We start from the raw sequence: 17,032 nt of genomic DNA, 5'->3' as shown, positions 1-17,032 counted from the left end.
CCAGTTCTCGTTGCTTTGGTGCTTGACAAGTGACGACAGAATTAAGAACACTCAATTGAAAATACATTTTGTAAAGATTTTGGTTGTTTTATTTTCTATGATATAGCGTCTGGGTCTAACAACTGGTTGTGTAGCTTTAGTATGCGGCTCTTAAAGTTTCGGATGATCTGTAATGCACAGTGCAATTTAATCCAAGCCAAATTGGCTATCTGAAGATTTAGGTATTTACATTTAAGGTTCAGAATAGAGGCTCTTAAAATACGTAACAATGCCTACACTCAACAATTTCACTTAAAATTAGCTACTATATATGCCGCTCGGCATATTGGTTTGCACTTTTAGCTTCAATGTTAAAATTTTGGTCAAAGACTTCGCGGCTAACGGACTCCGCCGGGCACACTGCACTCTGACAGCACTAGGCCAACTGGTTATTTATACAGCTTAAGAGGTAGGTAAAAATTTACAACATATATAAAGGCCAGACAGGAAACGGGGCGGTCAGTGTGAAGCGTGCCCGATGATGACCGGCAGTCGCCAAAGTCGCAACGTGCTTCGTTGGCCCCGGCCGAAGATAACTACTGGATCACAGATGAGGAGATAAACTGAACAGCAGCTTCAGACCGGGGGCCGGCACGCGACTAACAGCTCACAAAACTTTCGAAGTGGTATAAGAGCGAAACTTTTGCACACATTTAAAACCTACTTATGAGTCGAGTCGATGGTGGTATGTAGTGTCTGGAGTTGAGGAGAAAACTTAAACTGCTTAGAGTTATAAAAGATGCGCAGCAGGTTTAAACAAATTGCTCCTGACTGTTTGCCGAAAGTTCCATTAACCGCCAGGCGGCTTTAGGATTCAGCTCGTTCCGATCTCTACACAGCACCCATACGTAGTGCACTCGCATCACCTTATCGGGGTTTCCCTCGACAACTTGTGCCTTCTGGTCACGCACGCACATAATCTGTTGCGCTTGGAACGTGATTATCAACACTGGACCCTGTTCCATGACTTTGCCCATGGCCAGCTCGATGTTTTCAATATCCAATATTTTTGAGTCCAAATACAGGCCAGACTTTTTCGCCTGCGATATGGGCGTGGCAATAATATTGTACGTACTCTCAAAGCACCAGTCTTTAAGAATCTCCAAATCGCCACGCACAATCGCCTCCAGCACATTTGGTATTATATCCTTTTCACAATCATGCAAAAATTCTTTTTGGTCAAAGCTTGGATCGATTTTGACAAGTTCAGTCATCGTTTCGGAAAGCTCCGTTTTGGAAAATAGACCGCCCATAACGTCAGATACTTTGTCAGTCAGCAATCTGGAGGCCCTGATGACTGGATTTTCTGATTCATCGTACTTCACTTTCCAATCGAGTACTTTGTTGACATAAGTGTTGTTGTTCTTAAAGTTCTCCCAAGACTGATAAAACTTGGAATCCTTGTGCAGCTCCAAACCTGCAAGTATGAGAGTTTAGATTTAAAGATCCTATTAAAAAAAAACCATGTGACCTACCTGTTGCTTCTGTATTTGCTTCCACCACGCGCTCACTTTCCGCCATGTCTATCTGCACGCGTTTTCGCAGCTTTGCTGGAGCTCGATATACGCGGCTTTCTATACTTGAGGTATCCATTTCTTTTTTAATCATTTTCGTAGTATCAGAAATGGCCTGGAATGCCCCCGACTGTCCAAGTTTTCCGCTAGTGTCTGTTATTGTGTCGCTTACACCTTTCGCCGTTTTTGATAGCTCCTCGGAGACTTTCTTTGCCAAATCCGATTTGGCAGCATCGTCAATAACGTCGCCGACCTTTTCTTTAATGGCACCCAGCTGCTCCTTCAAAATATTTGAAGACTTTGAGGCCTCCGATTCCACAACGTTGAACTTTTGTCTCGCGGACTTTAACGCATCCGATTGCTCCAGCTTTTGCGCCTCTTCGCGGAATTTCTTGATGCTGTCCTTCATCTCCTTGTTCTTATCCATCTCAGTGCGAACATTGTCAATGAATTGTGAAAAGAATCCAGGTCTGCGTCCTGGTGCACTGTATAACCGTTGCTGCAATTCATCTAAATTTTAGCTTTTCAAATATACCGGTTACAATAAGAACAACTTACCGGTTGTTGTTGCAAATTATACGCCGCATATTGATACGTCAAATAGCAGGCGCGTTCACGCGCAAAGGCCCCTAATTTGTACTAAAAAAAAAACAATTTATATTAGTTAAAAGACTCCACTGGCTCCACGTTTAACCTCGAAATTATCACATGTACAGGCCTCTTACAAATGAACCTAGTAAGACTGGCTAATATGAATAAACCTACCATTTTAACAGGTATTGCTGATGTCTGCCACTTTTCCCGTGTATTTTCCTATTGGGGAAACGCTTGGAAAACTCAAGTCGACTCAATATTTATGTAATTGCCAACCTAAACCACACACGATTTAGATTCTTGCGTCAGCTGTTCCTTATCGATTGCCGATAAGTGTGCACAAAGTCAATTCTGTTGGAAGTGTTGGTAAACGATGCAGCATATGAAAATACAGTGCAACGGAAAGTCGGGCAATTTGAATATTGTTTGCTATGGAGTGTACTCTGGTTTTGCAGCAACGTTATATTTGTGTCATTGGCGGATGATCTGTTGCCACGACGAGTAATGTAAATTTGTTATGAATTTTTTGACAGTACTCTGAAGTGGTGCCTACTATTTTTGTTTACTTATCCTAGTTTCTTTCATCATGTTCGCATTTTGTAACAAGTGGCAACACCTTCGCAAAGTGTAATGCGCACACGAACCGTTACTCGATGTTCTGTGAATTCTTCGCAAGTCATAATTGCAAATTTGCTTTTGTAGGCGATCATAAGCTCTTCATTTTAATATATGTAAGAATTTTTTTGTGAGCCAAAGTTAATTCTAAAGAAGTAGCGCTTAAAATACTTCAAACATAGAATTATACTTATACATCTGTGAGTGTGTGAAATTTAGTGCAACGCAAAAATAACAATAACGGCACTTGTTAAAATATAAATTGCAAATCGCCCAGTGTATCATATTTGTCATGTTTCGCAGCAGCAGTGGTGCCCTTGAAGGCAAAACTCAACTTGTAAGTTAAATATGGCCGGCATTTTTCTAATTGTGTGTATATATCTATTTATGTGTGTACTTTTATCGCGCAGGACAATATCTCTCTATTTAATGGTCTGGACGGTATTAACATGTTTTTAGACCCAACTACGCAAAACATGTCACCGCCCAATTCGACCGTCACTCTGAGTCCGCCAACTACACCGCTGACTCCAGAGCCAGGCATGACGGGAATGAAGTTTCCACTATTGACGGACAACAACAATCTGGGCATGAGTGCTTCGACAGCGGCCAATACACTGCTACTGCAGCAGCAGTACCATTACCAGCGCCTGTTGCTACAACAGCAACAACAACAACTGGCTTTGGCGCAACATCAATTGGCATTGGCCGCTTCAGCAGCTGCTGTGAATCATCACCAAAAGGATGAAATATCGCACTCACTGAAAATGTTTGCGCTGCTGACTGCTTGCAATGCAGGTAAGTGCGAGCGAGATAAATAGCTGAACTTAGTTTCAGTTAACTGTAAACTGAAAACTTTGAATGTTTCTCGCATTCGGTCAGTGAACTAAGCACAGAAGAATAACAATGAAAGATGCCTATTATTTATTTTTATTTTATAGAAAGCAATAGTTCAACCACGCAGGATGCAATGCAGGAGTTTGCAAGCAATGGCTATATTAGCGATGATTTGAATCGCATGCAAAATACCAACGCGCAAATGTCGCCGCCATTGCCATTAGCATATCAAGCGCCTGCGCCACCTGCTGCATCAGCAACAACAGTAATTGGCAATACAACAGGTACAGCAAACGCTATGCCGCCATCTGTTGCTGCTGCACATTGGATCAATCTCAATAACTACCGGGAGCAACTGAACAATGTGTGGCGCAACATTTCCTACATGCCCATGAGCAATATGGCGGCCAATGCGGGAATTGCTATGGCAGCGGCTAACCATTTAAACTCTTTGGGTCTGGCCGGCGTACAAGCGGATCACATGCGCAATGTCAACAACAAAATGCCAAGACGCTACAACAATGGAAAACCCAAGGATATGGTAAATCTTTTGTTAAACTAAAGCTATAGCATTTGTTCAAATTGGTGCTTATCTGCAGGTACAACGTCGTTGTGTTTTCTGTGAGAACAATAATGAACCCGAAGCTGTGGTCAACAGTCATTCTGTACGTGATTCGTACGGACGTGTGCTGTGTCCCAAGCTGCGCACCTATGTGTGCCCCATTTGTGGTGCGTCGGGCGACTCGGCGCACACCATCAAGTATTGCCCCAAGAAGCCAATTGTCACTATGGAGGATGCAATTAAGGCTGAATCGTTCCGACTCTCCAAAACCAACTATTACAAGCAGCAAATGAAAGTCTAAAAGTGGCAGAAACTCTGGTAGTTTCTAAAGCGTTCATATATAGATGATATATATAAAATACGCGTTTCGCTTTTTAAGCTTTCCAATAACAGTTGCGCCTAGACTTAAAGCGCCTGGCGCGTTCGTTTTTAGGAGTATTATAATCTTATATTTTTTTTAAACACTTCGGATCACTATCTTATCGCTTATTTAAACTTCAAACCTTTGTTTCCAAAGATTCTATTTACATTCTAGTTATACTCACAACATCGTAACATTTGTTGAATCGTAGCAGCCAATAGAAATGTCTCAGGGCTGGCTTGTTGATGCTCGCCAGCATTATTATAAATGCCTACGGGGCGCTCGCGATTATCTAATAATTTGCGATATATATCTTGTTCAGATATATACGTTTACTTATCCTATATATATCTTTTGAAAAAGAGTACTTTGAATTTCGTAATGCCAATTGTATTTGAGCTTAATTTGAATATTTGCTAAAGTGGGAGAAACCAATGAATAATTTCGAAGGCAACATTTTCACAGCACCAGTTTTTAAATTTTTGACACACGAAAGAATTTTTATTACATGTTTTATTTTTTTTTTAGAAATGTATTACAATCAAATCTCAAATAGTGTTATATTCATGTATTTACCATATTTATTAAGTCATCGAAGTCCAGTAAGTCTCAACTTCTTTATTGTAGTTAAAATATTCATTTCTTTTTTATAATGCAATTCACAAAAAGATCGAATCAAGCACACAAGTGCATATACATATACATTTATGTAAACTGAAGTTTAAAGCGATGTCAAACTTATATAATAAAGTATCATCATAAGCTAAATTCTTGTGTTGAATTGAATTAATCCTGAGCATCGTTAAGCTTCTCGAACATTGCCAGAAAAATTCCATCAGTCAGATCGTAGTCTGGCAAGCAGTATAAGCAGTTCTTGCCAATTTTGGCGTACTCCTTGTCACCAACATTTTGCCACTTATTGCGCAGTGCCTTCTTGCAACTGAGTAACTTGAACGATGGATTGAGTTCCAAGCAGCGCTTTACTACTTGTTCGTTCTCCTCCTTCCAAAGCGAACAAGTACAATAGACAATACGCTTGACATTGGGAAATGCGCTCATGGCATGCGACAATATTTTAATCTGCAAACCGGCCAGTTTATATAGACGCTTGTCATCCTTTTGCTCATCCGAAACACTAATTCGACTCTGCATACCATTGCCCGAGCAACTGGGATCTACTAGAATATACTCCACTTCCGGACAACGTTCGGCATCTTGAAAAGAACACAAAAAAATTTAAAAAAAATGCCTTATACCGAGTTGTATATGAACTAACCCATGGTTAAGGCATCACCCAATATGGGCGTAACTATTTCGCAGCCCGCCTCAGTCGTTATATCGCAAAGCGCTTTGTAACGATCCTTGGACTGCTCAACAGCGTAAATGCGTCCCTTATTTTGCATCACATTGCACATGTGCAGCGTTTTCATGCCTGGAGCCGAGCACATATCCAGAAGCGTTGCGCCTGGTGGCGGTGCCAACAGCTCTGCAGCCAGACAGGTGCCCTTGGTCTGCAAAATGAATTTTTTGGAGCCCACAAACTCGTGCGAGGCCCAGTATGAACTATTTTTGGCATGAAAAATTAATACGCCCTCGACATGCATGTCCAATAAGAATTCATCCTCCTCTAAGGTGCGTACGGCAGCTAGAAAGTCATCGTAGGTGGCATCTGCTGCTAGCTCTTTCCGCCGCCATTCTTCTCCCGCCAAATACTCCAAGGCATCCGCAATGCTGAGCAAATTTGTGTTGATGCGCACATAACGTGGATTTGGTTCTGAAGTACGAAATAAAATAGCAGCGTTTAAATTTGCAGTTGATATTTATTAAAATTGTCTTAAGGATAATACTACTGCTCTTTCTTGTTCTCATCCTCCTCAATGCTTGGAGCAGGCGTTACTTTTTCGCGCATTGCCTTTACCACATACATGGCCACAATTGCATTGACAACAAGTACAGCGGTTAGCACAGAATAACAATTCACTTCAAATGTGCTCAGTGTGGTGAAGGATTCCTGCAGCCAGCTACGCACGCCATAAAAACCCAAAAAGGGTAGGGTGAACATAAGCACACTAAATGCCAACAGCCAGAGAAACACTTCCAGGCTGGTATCCCCAGACTGTCTCTGTGACTCCTTGGGCTCACTATGTGTTACAGCTTTAGTAGATTGCACTGGCTGCGCAGCCACCGTTTGATTGTTCTTGGAATTCTTTCCCATTTTGCTCAGCTTACTAATAATACTAGAGGTTTGATATGTTGAATAAGTGTACACCTGCCTTTCTTTTTGATTTCAACGCAGCCTATTATCTGTTGTAGTCGCTCTTTGTACGAACGCACTGTTTGTACAGGTCTGCTCTCGCCCGATAGTTCACCGCGTCCAAAGAGGAGTTCTGTCACCAGCACCTTAGCTAATGCTGAGTCTAGCTTTGGATTGTCCTTTAACAACGCTGTTTCTTCAATGGCTTTGTCCACAACTCCTCTATGGTCGCTGTAATGCTTCAGCACCGCTTTCAAGCTACAAATGCGCTGCAAACACGATTCACAATGAAAATCAATTTCAAACCCCTAGCGGCTTGCGTTGCTTCATTAACTTACCGCATGCTTTTCCTCAAATATTAGTGTTTTAATTGACTTTTGATTTTCAATAGCCGACTTTAATATTTTCGCTGTTACTTTATATTGGGTGGGAACTTTTACAGAATGCTTGAATTGGCTCATGTTTTTTTTTTTATCACGTGGTGACCAATAACAATGAATGCGGTATATTTTTAGTATGTTTTGGTTTTACAATTTGTATCGATATGTGGTGGAGCGTCGATAGATTACACATAAAAGACTGATATTGACAAGGCTTCGTATAAAATATTGTTTGATTCCGATGAGCTCTGCAGCTAACGCCCTTTACAAAACTAAACTTTTTAGAAATACTACTTGTAAAGCTTTAAGATGCCAACATAGTAGTAAGTAAGTAGTAAGCTATCGGCAATATTAACACGAGTTTTACGATATACATTTGGCGGTATATCGCTGTTTTGAATAATGAGATTTTAAATTACATACATATGTATATTTGATTGTATACTTTATTTGATAAACATCGACTAAAATGCATGTTAAACATAAGATTTAGCTTAGCTAATTGTGTGTATGTAATGTCCTTGTGTTTGTTTAAAATTAAGATCATCATAATAATTAAAAACATAAAAAGTTGACTATACCTAAAACGGATTCTTTACTGTTATAAGTACGTTTGTATGTTTTGCAATATAAATGTATGTTATGGTTATGAGTACGATTTAAAATTCAATTGACAACTGCAAGCAGTTTTAAATGCCTAATCATGAATTATACTATTGCGCACCAAACAAATTATCTACGTGTTATTGTCGTTGCTGCCTGGCTTGAGCAAGTGTAACTTAGTTGAAATGGGCCTCAATGACGATGGTAATGATGACGATGATGACAAATCTAATGTGCTAGCGGTAACTGGCAGTGCCGATGACCCTAAGCTGGAGTAAATTGTTGAATGTTTCGAAAAGGCTTGCAAGTTTGGCTGCGGACTTGAGGAGAAATCTTCTGGTAGCTCGCCACGATAGGCGACAAATTGCGGTGTGGTACGAATGAGCTTTTCCAATGGTGAGAGACCAATGTGTGGGGGCTGAAGTTGCTCAGTATCGCGTGCTGCATGAGGCACAACTAAAGTGCTGTCCATGACGGAGGTGCCATCATAGGCGAACACAGCAGCACTGGGTTTGGTGGCATGCGGCGATTTACAATTATCCGGTGGCAAATAATAGGTATCAATGCGTTCTGCTGCTTGTGCCATCTTATCATCTGGATCAGCATCGAGATCATCAGCAAGGTTGTCTGATCCCGACGGCTGGTGATCATCCTCTTCAAAGCCAAATAGGTTAGCTATATCTTCATAGTCCGCATCCTCCATATTCTCCAGCGCAAGCCCAGTAGTGTTTGGTTGTTTAATAGCGACATTTGGTGTTGGCTGACTCTCAACTACTGCAGCTGATTTTAGCTCCGTTGAATCTAAGCCTATATCATCCTCCATATCTTCTCCAAACAGTTCCTGCAGCGACGGCTTGCGCAACTCAGCTGCCGATGGCAGTGTGTGCTTTAAGGCTGTTGAGGGCAAACGCAGTGGTAGAGCGGATTCGGTTACAACCGCTGCTGCTGCTGCTGCTGCTGGAGTTAGTGGCAGTGATAAAGACGCATTGGTGCTATCCAACGGGGATGGTATAAACATTGGCTCAAAGCTCTGCGTCTCACTGCCGCCTTGTTGAGCTGTTAGGAAGAGCGTGTCTGTCTCCATGACCTCATCGATTTCACTGCCTGGGTCCTCACGCCGATGCGCAACTTGCTTTATAAGCTCTGCTGGCAGTTGCACGGCGTTTTCATCATTGCGCATTATGGGCCGGAAGCCACTTTCTACAATGACAGTGTCCGGCTTAAAGCCCTTATTAATTGCTGGAGGCATGCTGGCAATTTGTTCGGGAGATGGCTCTTCAGGTAGCGGACGTTTAATCAAAGGCGGCAATGTGGTGGTCAGCAAGGGTTTTTGAGCCGTCTTAGTATTGCTCTGCAGTGAGCCTTGCGGCTCTTGATCCACATATGGAACAGGTAGGGGAATCACAGGCTTTGGTTTTGGCTTGGGCTTAAGACGCTCCTCGGCATCAGTCTTTCGCTGTCCGCCAAGCTCCGTGGGTTGGCCTAGGAGCAATACAGATGCAGCTATGGGTTGTATGGGAAAATGCTTTTCCTTCAGGAAGGGCTTTAGAAGGCTAGGTACGGGCTTACGATAATGATTAACTATAAGAGATGATTGTGGTAAAATGGAGCCTGGTGGAGGATGCTGCTGGGGCAGCACTGGTCTGGAGGCAGGTACCTTCTTAATGGGGCCAGGATATGGGCGACGGCCTGGCAGCTTCACCGGATGGAAGAGTGGTGCATTTTGTGGTGGTCGCAAATACTCGGAGAGGCTTATGGTTTTCTGAGCCAGCGCTGCAATATTACTTGTTAGATTAAGTGGATGGTGCAGTGCATGCTGATGTGGATGATGATGATATTGATGGTGTGTGTGTGGTATGGGAAAGTGTGGTGTGTGGTGCGGATACGGTAAGCGCTGATGCAAATGCGCATTAGCAAGAGCATGCGGTGATTGTGGTGCAGCGAATATGGGCAATTTCGAAAGATGTAGCTGTGGTGCAGTGGATAAAGATGAAGATGATGAAGGTGATTTTAATGTATGTTTTTCGCCATGTAAAATCTCGGGCCGGGCTTGGGTCAGCTGCGGTTGCGGTGGTATACGAGGTCCGATATTGTTGTGGTGCAGGGACGGTGGTGCAGCGGCGGCGGCGGCGGCATTCGACTGGTTCCTTATCAAGCTCTCCTCGAGAGCCTCAGCAGCGCGGATCCCATCTGAAATCAATTTAGTTATTTCCGAAGACTTCGTTATTTCAAAACTCAGTTTAGGCGGTGTTCCATTCATATTGTGATTCTTAATCAAATCGGTTTGGTGCTTCAATAAAAAATTATCGTTGGGGCTGACCTTAGTTTCATGACGTATCGACGACTCAGCCGCATAATCCTCCCGCACGGGCGCCGGTTCGCGCAACTCATGTCGCTCCGAGGCAGCAGCACCAATACCATCAAGACCATCGCACGTATCATGCACGTGTATCTTCCAGCCCAAATAGCGATGCGTAAAGCAGTGGTAGTAAACCGTATCCGGCGTATTTCTATCCGGCGTCCAGCTAATTACACCCGGCTCACCGGCGTCACATTTCAGAGTCAAAGTGCGCTGATAGGCTCCGAAGGATTGGTAATCATCTGCTGGTGGTCCCTCCACATCGGGCGTCCAATTGCATAGACGACCCACGCCAGTGGGCGTTACCTGCCCGGATCTGGAGCGATGTACACCAGCAAAGATGCGCACAGCCTTTAAATAGAGCAACAAAATTTTAAATATTTATATAAAGCGATATTTTATATGAAGCTTACCTTCTTCTCTTCCTCGCGCTTATGCTCGTAGCCTCCAATTGGATCATCGCTGATGTAGAACGGATGATACTTGGCGGGTATATCTGGATTATTGCCACCCTCAACAACAAAAGTGTACGTTCTTCCTCTGACCACATGCAGCTCAGGGATGAGCAAGCCATTTATGTACCAGGAAATGCCCCAACCAACGTGACCTAATCGGAATACGATTAATAAGAATTCATATGCAAAAACTTTATATTGCCTTACCGGTTATAGCTGGGTAGCCATGCTTGCCACCAGTTGGCCCCATTTGCGCATAGAAAACTCCATCTTCAGGCTCATGGCATTGTATGGGCGGAATGTCCCAGGCGCCATTGCTATTCACAGGCTTGGGTGTGGGTACGGGACGACGCTGTGTGGACAACGCATTTTCATTACGCCTTTGGTTTGATTGAGCGGGCGTAGTGCGATGCAACGCCTGTGGACGGCTCTCATAGAACTCCTCATCGGGCTCTACCTTTGGACGCCCTGCTGGGGGATAGCCTGCACCGCCTGTGGAGCTGGTGCTGCTGCTTTGTGGCAGTATATCCTCTTGCTCGGCGGAGTTGCTGCCTGGCTTGGCACCCTCCGGCAGCGGGCAGTTCCACTTGGGCTGGCGGCCAAATTCAATTTGATGCAGATGCTTGTTGTAGAAGGTATGGAAGCTGACTTCTTTGTAATCATTCAGTGGTCCGATTGCCCAGACAACTGATTCAGTATCGCTCACTGAGATGGGCAGATCCAGGCCATCGGTAGCGGACAACGAACGTTGATAGGTCACAATGGAGTAGCCATTGACCATGGCGGCATTTAGCAGTCGAATGGAGTTGGTGTTGGGCTGCACTTTGACATCCGGACAGGCACCGCGACCACCCGAGCATTGCGCCTTACCTTCGAGATAATAATCCTGAGCGAAACCATTGCCCGTCTCAGGATCCACCCAGGCGACGGCAACATCAGCGCCAACCATTTGGCTAATGTTGCGATTGGGCGATATGCCAAAGGACATGTAGTTGTTGGGCTCTGCGAAAAGTTAGTGAAGATAGTGAAGTATACAGTGAAAATTCCCCAACCAGCAATCATCGAAAGTTGCTGACGACCCATATATGAATGTAGTCAGAATAAATGCGGCTCAGAACGTCAGCCAGCCAGAGGCAACCGGTTGGCCAGTATAAGGTGAAAATTCTTGTTTGGCATTCTTAGCGGTTCCAAATTGCAGTCTTTAGGAAAATGTTGCGCATAGCTGAGCCAGTTAGTTGCCAGCTACTGGCTACTGGCTACTGGCTGCCAAGATTGCAGAAGACCAAAATGCAGATGGTAGCAGTGGCAGCGCTAGTGCTAGCAGTGGTAGTGGCAGCTACCACTTAGCCATGGCCAATTATAATTGCTGCTCTCTGTGCGTTTTGGTTGCGCAATAAACCAGTCGCCTTCATATTTTGCAACTTGTTATTCTACTAACGATGCTGCCGCTGATCGGTCAATTTGGCCAAATTGCCTGACGGCCTTACTGCCTAGCTGAAAGACTGCCTGACTGCGTGGCGGGCTAACTGGATTTGCTGTTATTGTTGTTATATGTTAAGCTCAAAACGTGCAAGCATAAAAACCTACATTATTAACTGTACTCAGTAAAATGTCAAAGCATCATTCTCAACTAGAATAGAATAAGAATAACAATCAATGCTATTTGTTCTTAGTCACATGCTCCTGTCAATATAGAGCTTATAAAATCTGATTAAATATTTATATTTATATAGCCTGCCTAGCAACATTATTAAAAACTTGTTCACCCTTTTTTTGCTACACACCCAAAATTCAGTAGATTTCTCTAGAAGTCTGAAATTGAACTCAAATTCAAATTGAATGTTCAAATTCACGATTTCCACGAAAAGATTTATACAGTTGGCAAAGCTATTGTCCCGCTAAGAAAAACTTACCCAATTTGGCCACCAATTGCACCACAATGCTCTCACCGGCCACTGCCCAGCGTACTTCAAAGGCCAGATCATCGTAGAGCACCTCACAGTTGAGTTTCGACTGCAAAAGAATTGTTGTGCTTTTGTATTTTTTTGGAATGAAAATGGGTGTGTGTGTGTGTGTGTGTGTCTTGGATAATGATTTAGGATTAAGGATTAGGTTTTATATGAGAGACAGCTTGCCAAAACGTTAGTTTTGTTGTTGTAATTTGTTGCTGTATTTAAAAATTTTGCTTTTTTTTTTTTGTTTTTTGTTTTGATAATTTGTTTGTCTTTTTTGTGAATCATATACAAAATGAAAATGTTGAGATGTGAGTACCAATCGAACAAGAGTACAACAACGCGTTCAAAATTTAGTTAAGGTTTGGCGCATGTATATAGGTATATATGCATGTATGTGTATGTATATATGTGTTTGGTTTTTGGGAGTAACGGACGGGTCTGGGAGAGGTGATTTGTATTTGTAGGCACACATTTCATTTTGTATAGACGCTCAGAATAGAAAAATACAAAAGCAAAAGTTTTGCAAAGACAACAAAGGACAACAAGTTGCGTAGTTTAGTTTAGTTTATACATATATTTTGTCTATATTTCGTTTGAAACAGGCACATAACGGCACACACTTAGAGTCTATTAATTTCAAAGCAACTGAAATAATATAAGTAGTTGATAAATACGTTGCAAAAGATTCAAAAATAAATATGTTTCGCTTTAAATAAAATTGTTGGCATAGATAAAAGTTTATAATTGTTAAAGCAAGCAATTGTTGGCAATCAGGTCTGCTGCAGCTCACTTAAGATAACATTTAACGGCTTCTTTACCTGAGGACTAATGCCCAGCATTTTCAGCGAGGGCGGCACATTGAGGCCCTCCGGCAGACGCACATGCCCAAAGTCAACGGTAAATGCCTCGCACCAGACACCGAAGTGACCAATATCGAAGATGGTCAGATCCTCGGGCAGCGTCAACACAATGGTTTTGCGCTCGTAGCGACGCAGTGGATTCTCCTTGCCGTTCTCATCGGGTATGCGCAGACCCTCGGACGTGGGACGCTGACCACGACCCACCCAGAACTTGGCATCTGTCAAGGCAAACAAATACCAAATGCTGGCAAACACAAACAAAAGTGGAGTGGAGTGCTGTGATACTCACCTGGCGCTTCGCCATCGTAGCTAAAGTTGGGCACCAGCAGCGTCTGTGCATCCACTATGACAATGTTGTCCGAGGAGACGCCGTGAACGCCGCGCAGTGCGCTGATCTTCTGCGGACGCGGAAAGTCCAAAGTGCTGGGTATGGCCACATCGCCAAAGTTCACAGCAAACTCATCGCACCACACCGAGAACCACTTGACATCGCGCAGCGTCTTGCCCTCTGGCAGCGATAATGTTATATCCTTGTTGCGATAGCGACGCGTCAAGGCGGCAGTGCCGCCACGTTCGTCACGCAGACGTGCAGCGCCCTCGTTGCTGGGACGCGCTGTGTTGCCCACATAAAAGTAAGCGGCAGGTGCTTCCCCATCGTAATTGAATTTCTTGATGAAAATCGTGCGCGAGTCTACGGCGTAAACGTCACCGGAAACGCCATGGTGTAGACGTGTCAGTGCGCCAATCTTGGTGCCGTAATATGGGTAAGCGGCATCGCAGCAGCGTTGCAGTGCTGTGCGAGAAAAAAAAAAAGCGAGAAAACCATAAATAAAATATGACCAAAAAACAAAAGACTTAGGCAACAAACTTGATGTTGGGTAGGCAATCGCCGCCGCCGCATTAGCTCAGCACTCACACTCACATTCGCATTCACATTCAGTTAAATATAGCTTAATAATAAAGTAACAAATATCCAATTCGCTGGCCCCACTTAGCCCAAGCCACTTAATTATTTGCATCAAATTTACATAAGTTAGTAACTCAACCGCAATTTGAAGTTCTACGTCCGAGGGCAGCAGGCAGGCAGAGAGTCGGAATCGGAATCGGATTCAGATTCGGAGATACACACGGTCTTTTAAGAGTCGCCGCCGCCGCCGTCGCCGCTGCTGCTGTCTATTTGCTTTTATGATGATTACAAAATAAGTTGTATAGCCGCAACTTGGCGTTAGTCATAAATTTGTTTTGGAGGAAGTTACCATTTCATGGCAAATAAATTTTAGACAAAACAATACGAATGTAGAAAATTTGTGAGGCGTGGTAACAAAAAATTCAGCATTTGTTTTAAGCCAACAAGCCATAGAATAAGCCATAACACTCTCGCTTATAAACTGCGTCTTTGTTTAGAACCTCACTCTGAATCATTTGCTGCTGCGTACTTAATAATTTAAGCGAATCATTGGCCACAAATAATTTTGTTTTTGCCAAGTTGTTGCTTAAAATTCAATTTTCGAGTATTTGCTATCTTTATTTTTATGACATACTATATTGCTATTATTATTTTTTATGGCGTGCAGGCGCTATAAGCACGTTTGCCATTAGGTGGCCGCAGGTGTGGGCGGCCTCCATGGCCTGCAGTTTGGGCAGCAACTCGATTTGTTTATGGCGGCGGGCCTTAGCCATTAACATTTGCATGGTACACTTGTTGTGGCCATGACAGTTGCTCTACATTTTAAAGCCTGCACTGAGCTGACGACAACGACAACGACAACGACGGCAACGGCGGCGGCGACAAGTCTTTCCTGTCTGCAGCTAAATGAAAGTGCCGGCTGCATAAATTAGCACACCAAAAAAACAAAATCACAAAAACAGAAGCAGCAGATTTATATCTCTAATTAAGTATTAATTGTTGTAAGTGTAGCGCTCGTAAATCAAACAAGTTATTTGCTTTCGAAACAAAACGCAGCACTGAGGTCGCCAAATGCCAAAGGTGTAATTAAAAGTTAAATAAAAGCAAACATAACTCCGAGCCGCTGAGTTTGTTTATTAATGATGCTCGAGGCAGTGTTAGACACAGCCATTAAGGCCTAACTAACAGCTAACTAACTGATCGACGAGCCAGAGCTAGAGCCAAATTATATACGAAGCTGCAAAATGGAACTGGTTGCAATTGCCAATCAATAGACTATGCATATATGCATACATACTATATATAAATAAATGTGTCGGCGTCTCTGTCTGTGCAAAACCCAAGCAAGACATCCTCAACCCAAAGACCTACTTTCACGCCAAGATAAAAAAATGGCCAATCAAAAAAGCAGCAGCCGCTTGTAGGTCTTGAAATTGTATCAAGGAAACAGCATAGCGCATAAATTTATGTTAATTCGTCAGGCTGTCAGTTAGTCAGTCAGTCAGTCAGTCAGTCATTTGGTCTGTCAGTTGGCCAGTTGGTAATAAATACGTGGGCAGCTAGCCCATTTGTTTGAATATTCAAAAGATGATTTATATGCATACGCATATGTCAAAAGTCGCATTGTCTAGCCGCCCTCTAGCCACACACTCACAGACACAAACTCACACATGCTACATTGTCACTAATCTAGTTTTTTATTATTATTTTTTTTTTGGTTTTTTGGCCAGCGAATTTGCATCACTATGCGCGGCAATGTCAGTCATAAATCAACGCTTAATCTACTTACAGCTCAATGCGGCCAATAGGCCAAGTAGCAACAGCCACGGTTTATCCTTCACTGCTGACATGGCTAAGAGCTGTGTTCACTGTAACTCCAGCTTTTTAATGGAGCAGCACTTGTTAAGCCTTGCTATATGATTTCTATATCCTTTACACCCACATACACCCACACACACACACACACACAGAGAGACACAGGCACAGATAGAGACACGCAAGCTGATTTGACGTTTCGCTTGAACTCTTATTAGCTTTGGTGCTTTGCCGACTGCTTCACGATCACGAACAGACCGCTATGAACTCCAAAATCGCACTGAACGTACGCTGCTGCGTCTGCGCTGTGCGCCTGCGAAGAGTTGAAGTTGTCGTTGTCGACGTCAGCAGCAGCAGCAGCAACAGCACCAACACCAGCAGCAGCAGCAGCAATGTGAGGCTAGTTTTTGTTGTTCGCTTACAACTGCTTGACTGCTTCTGTTGTTGTTGTTGTTGTTGTTGTTGTTGTTGCTGCTGCTGTTATTGTTATTGCTGCTGTTGGTATTACTGCTATTGTTGCTGTGGTCTCTGTCTCATCAGCGTCAGCAATTATTAGCTGAAAACTTCAAACGTCGCTGTAGCGGCGCCTTAGCTTGAAGTCTGCTTACCAAATTTAGTTAAAATTCTGCTTTGCATATTTAAAGCTTGATAGGGTATGCTCAAGTCGACTTTAGCTATTGTTTGTTTTAAAACTTTATTTTTATTATGTTTTATTTTTATTTCTTGCCAATTTTATGCGCATATTCAAATAATGTGCGGCGTTGTGAACTTGTTTGCGCTATGAATGCAATTTTTTTTCTTTTCTTAACTCTTGTGTGCTTGTTGGGCAGACAAAAGCTAGTTGGACTCTTTCGCAGAGAGCAAATGTCATTGGCGCAAATCGTATGCAGAAATCGCAGTTTGATATTTTTTTTTCTAATGT

At 43.1% G+C, this 17,032-nt stretch overlaps 5 protein-coding genes across 6 annotated transcripts; all 5 read right to left on the bottom strand.

Annotated features, from left to right (window-relative positions):
• Nucleotides 1-81: 81 nt before the first annotated feature.
• On the bottom strand, nucleotides 82-4,958 carry LOC108604029 (mitochondrial import inner membrane translocase subunit TIM44). Of its 2 annotated transcripts, none has more exons than XM_017993279.1 (4): nucleotides 4,707-4,958; nucleotides 2,112-2,192; nucleotides 1,515-2,052; nucleotides 82-1,456 (listed from the first exon to the last, which is right to left on the bottom strand). In XM_017993279.1, the coding sequence occupies exons 1-4, from the start codon at nucleotides 4,779-4,781 to the stop codon at nucleotides 792-794; spliced, it is 1,359 nt and encodes a 452-aa protein (XP_017848768.1). In that variant the 5' UTR covers nucleotides 4,782-4,958; the 3' UTR covers nucleotides 82-791. The 2 variants fall into 2 exon arrangements, with proteins under 2 accessions (XP_017848768.1, XP_017848769.1); XM_017993280.1 differs by lacking the exon at nucleotides 4,707-4,958 and adding an exon at nucleotides 2,319-2,666.
• Nucleotides 4,959-5,082: 124 nt separating this feature from the next.
• Nucleotides 5,083-7,237, bottom strand: LOC108604030 (probable 28S rRNA (cytosine-C(5))-methyltransferase). The gene is made up of 4 exons (XM_017993281.1): nucleotides 7,115-7,237; nucleotides 6,796-7,045; nucleotides 5,799-6,296; nucleotides 5,083-5,736 (listed from the first exon to the last, which is right to left on the bottom strand). The coding sequence occupies exons 1-4, from the start codon at nucleotides 7,235-7,237 to the stop codon at nucleotides 5,309-5,311; spliced, it is 1,299 nt and encodes a 432-aa protein (XP_017848770.1). The 3' UTR covers nucleotides 5,083-5,308.
• On the bottom strand, nucleotides 6,323-6,884 carry LOC108604031. The gene has a single exon (XM_017993283.2). The coding sequence runs from the start codon at nucleotides 6,735-6,737 to the stop codon at nucleotides 6,369-6,371; it is 369 nt and encodes a 122-aa protein (XP_017848772.1). The 5' UTR covers nucleotides 6,738-6,884; the 3' UTR covers nucleotides 6,323-6,368.
• A 655-nt stretch (nucleotides 7,238-7,892) lies between the features above and the next one.
• Nucleotides 7,893-9,008, bottom strand: LOC108601588 (protein Skeletor, isoforms D/E-like). The gene has a single exon (XM_017989488.1). It carries the CDS (start codon nucleotides 9,006-9,008, stop codon nucleotides 7,893-7,895), a length of 1,116 nt encoding a protein of 371 aa, XP_017844977.1.
• An 815-nt stretch (nucleotides 9,009-9,823) lies between these two features.
• LOC108603527 (protein Skeletor, isoforms B/C) lies at nucleotides 9,824-16,404 on the bottom strand. Its single transcript, XM_017992421.1, has 8 exons — nucleotides 16,085-16,404; nucleotides 13,678-14,181; nucleotides 13,347-13,606; nucleotides 12,487-12,586; nucleotides 10,781-11,575; nucleotides 10,532-10,725; nucleotides 10,080-10,469; nucleotides 9,824-9,949 (listed from the first exon to the last, which is right to left on the bottom strand). Exons 1-8 carry the CDS (start codon nucleotides 16,143-16,145, stop codon nucleotides 9,911-9,913), a joined length of 2,343 nt encoding a protein of 780 aa, XP_017847910.1. The 5' UTR covers nucleotides 16,146-16,404; the 3' UTR covers nucleotides 9,824-9,910.
• Nucleotides 16,405-17,032: the final 628 nt, after the last annotated feature.

The sequence above is a fragment of the Drosophila busckii genome, chromosome 3R (assembly GCF_011750605.1).
Source record: "Drosophila busckii strain San Diego stock center, stock number 13000-0081.31 chromosome 3R, ASM1175060v1, whole genome shotgun sequence".
In the NCBI taxonomy this organism is placed as follows: domain Eukaryota; kingdom Metazoa; phylum Arthropoda; class Insecta; order Diptera; family Drosophilidae; genus Drosophila; species Drosophila busckii.
This window is presented reverse-complemented; position numbering and strand designations above follow the sequence as displayed.

What these genes read in the sequence shown, in the direction of transcription:
- LOC108604029 (XM_017993279.1), bottom strand. Translation starts at nt 4,781, where the DNA reads ATGCTGGCGAGCATCAACAAGCCAGCCCTGAGACATTTCTATTGGCTG. An exon ending in ATAATTTGCAACAACAACCG is followed by an intron (nt 2,053 to 2,111) that starts GTAAGTTGTTCT and finishes GATGAATTGCAG; the next exon opens with CAACGGTTATACAGTGCACC. An exon ending in AGCAAATACAGAAGCAACAG is followed by an intron (nt 1,457 to 1,514) that starts GTAGGTCACATG and finishes TCATACTTGCAG; the next exon opens with GTTTGGAGCTGCACAAGGAT.
- LOC108604031 (XM_017993283.2), bottom strand. Translation starts at nt 6,737, where the DNA reads ATGGGAAAGAATTCCAAGAACAATCAAACGGTGGCTGCGCAGCCAGTG.
- LOC108604030 (XM_017993281.1), bottom strand. Translation starts at nt 7,237, where the DNA reads ATGAGCCAATTCAAGCATTCTGTAAAAGTTCCCACCCAATATAAAGTA. An exon ending in CGTTGAAATCAAAAAGAAAG is followed by an intron (nt 6,297 to 6,795) that starts GCAGGTGTACAC and finishes TTCGTACTTCAG; the next exon opens with AACCAAATCCACGTTATGTG. An exon ending in GGGTGATGCCTTAACCATGG is followed by an intron (nt 5,737 to 5,798) that starts GTTAGTTCATAT and finishes GTTCTTTTCAAG; the next exon opens with ATGCCGAACGTTGTCCGGAA.
- LOC108601588 (XM_017989488.1), bottom strand. Translation starts at nt 9,008, where the DNA reads ATGCCTCCAGCAATTAATAAGGGCTTTAAGCCGGACACTGTCATTGTA.
- LOC108603527 (XM_017992421.1), bottom strand. Translation starts at nt 16,145, where the DNA reads ATGTCAGCAGTGAAGGATAAACCGTGGCTGTTGCTACTTGGCCTATTG. An exon ending in AGCGCGAGGAAGAGAAGAAG is followed by an intron (nt 10,470 to 10,531) that starts GTAAGCTTCATA and finishes CTCTATTTAAAG; the next exon opens with GCTGTGCGCATCTTTGCTGG. An exon ending in CGATACGTCATGAAACTAAG is followed by an intron (nt 9,950 to 10,079) that starts GTCAGCCCCAAC and finishes AATTGATTTCAG; the next exon opens with ATGGGATCCGCGCTGCTGAG.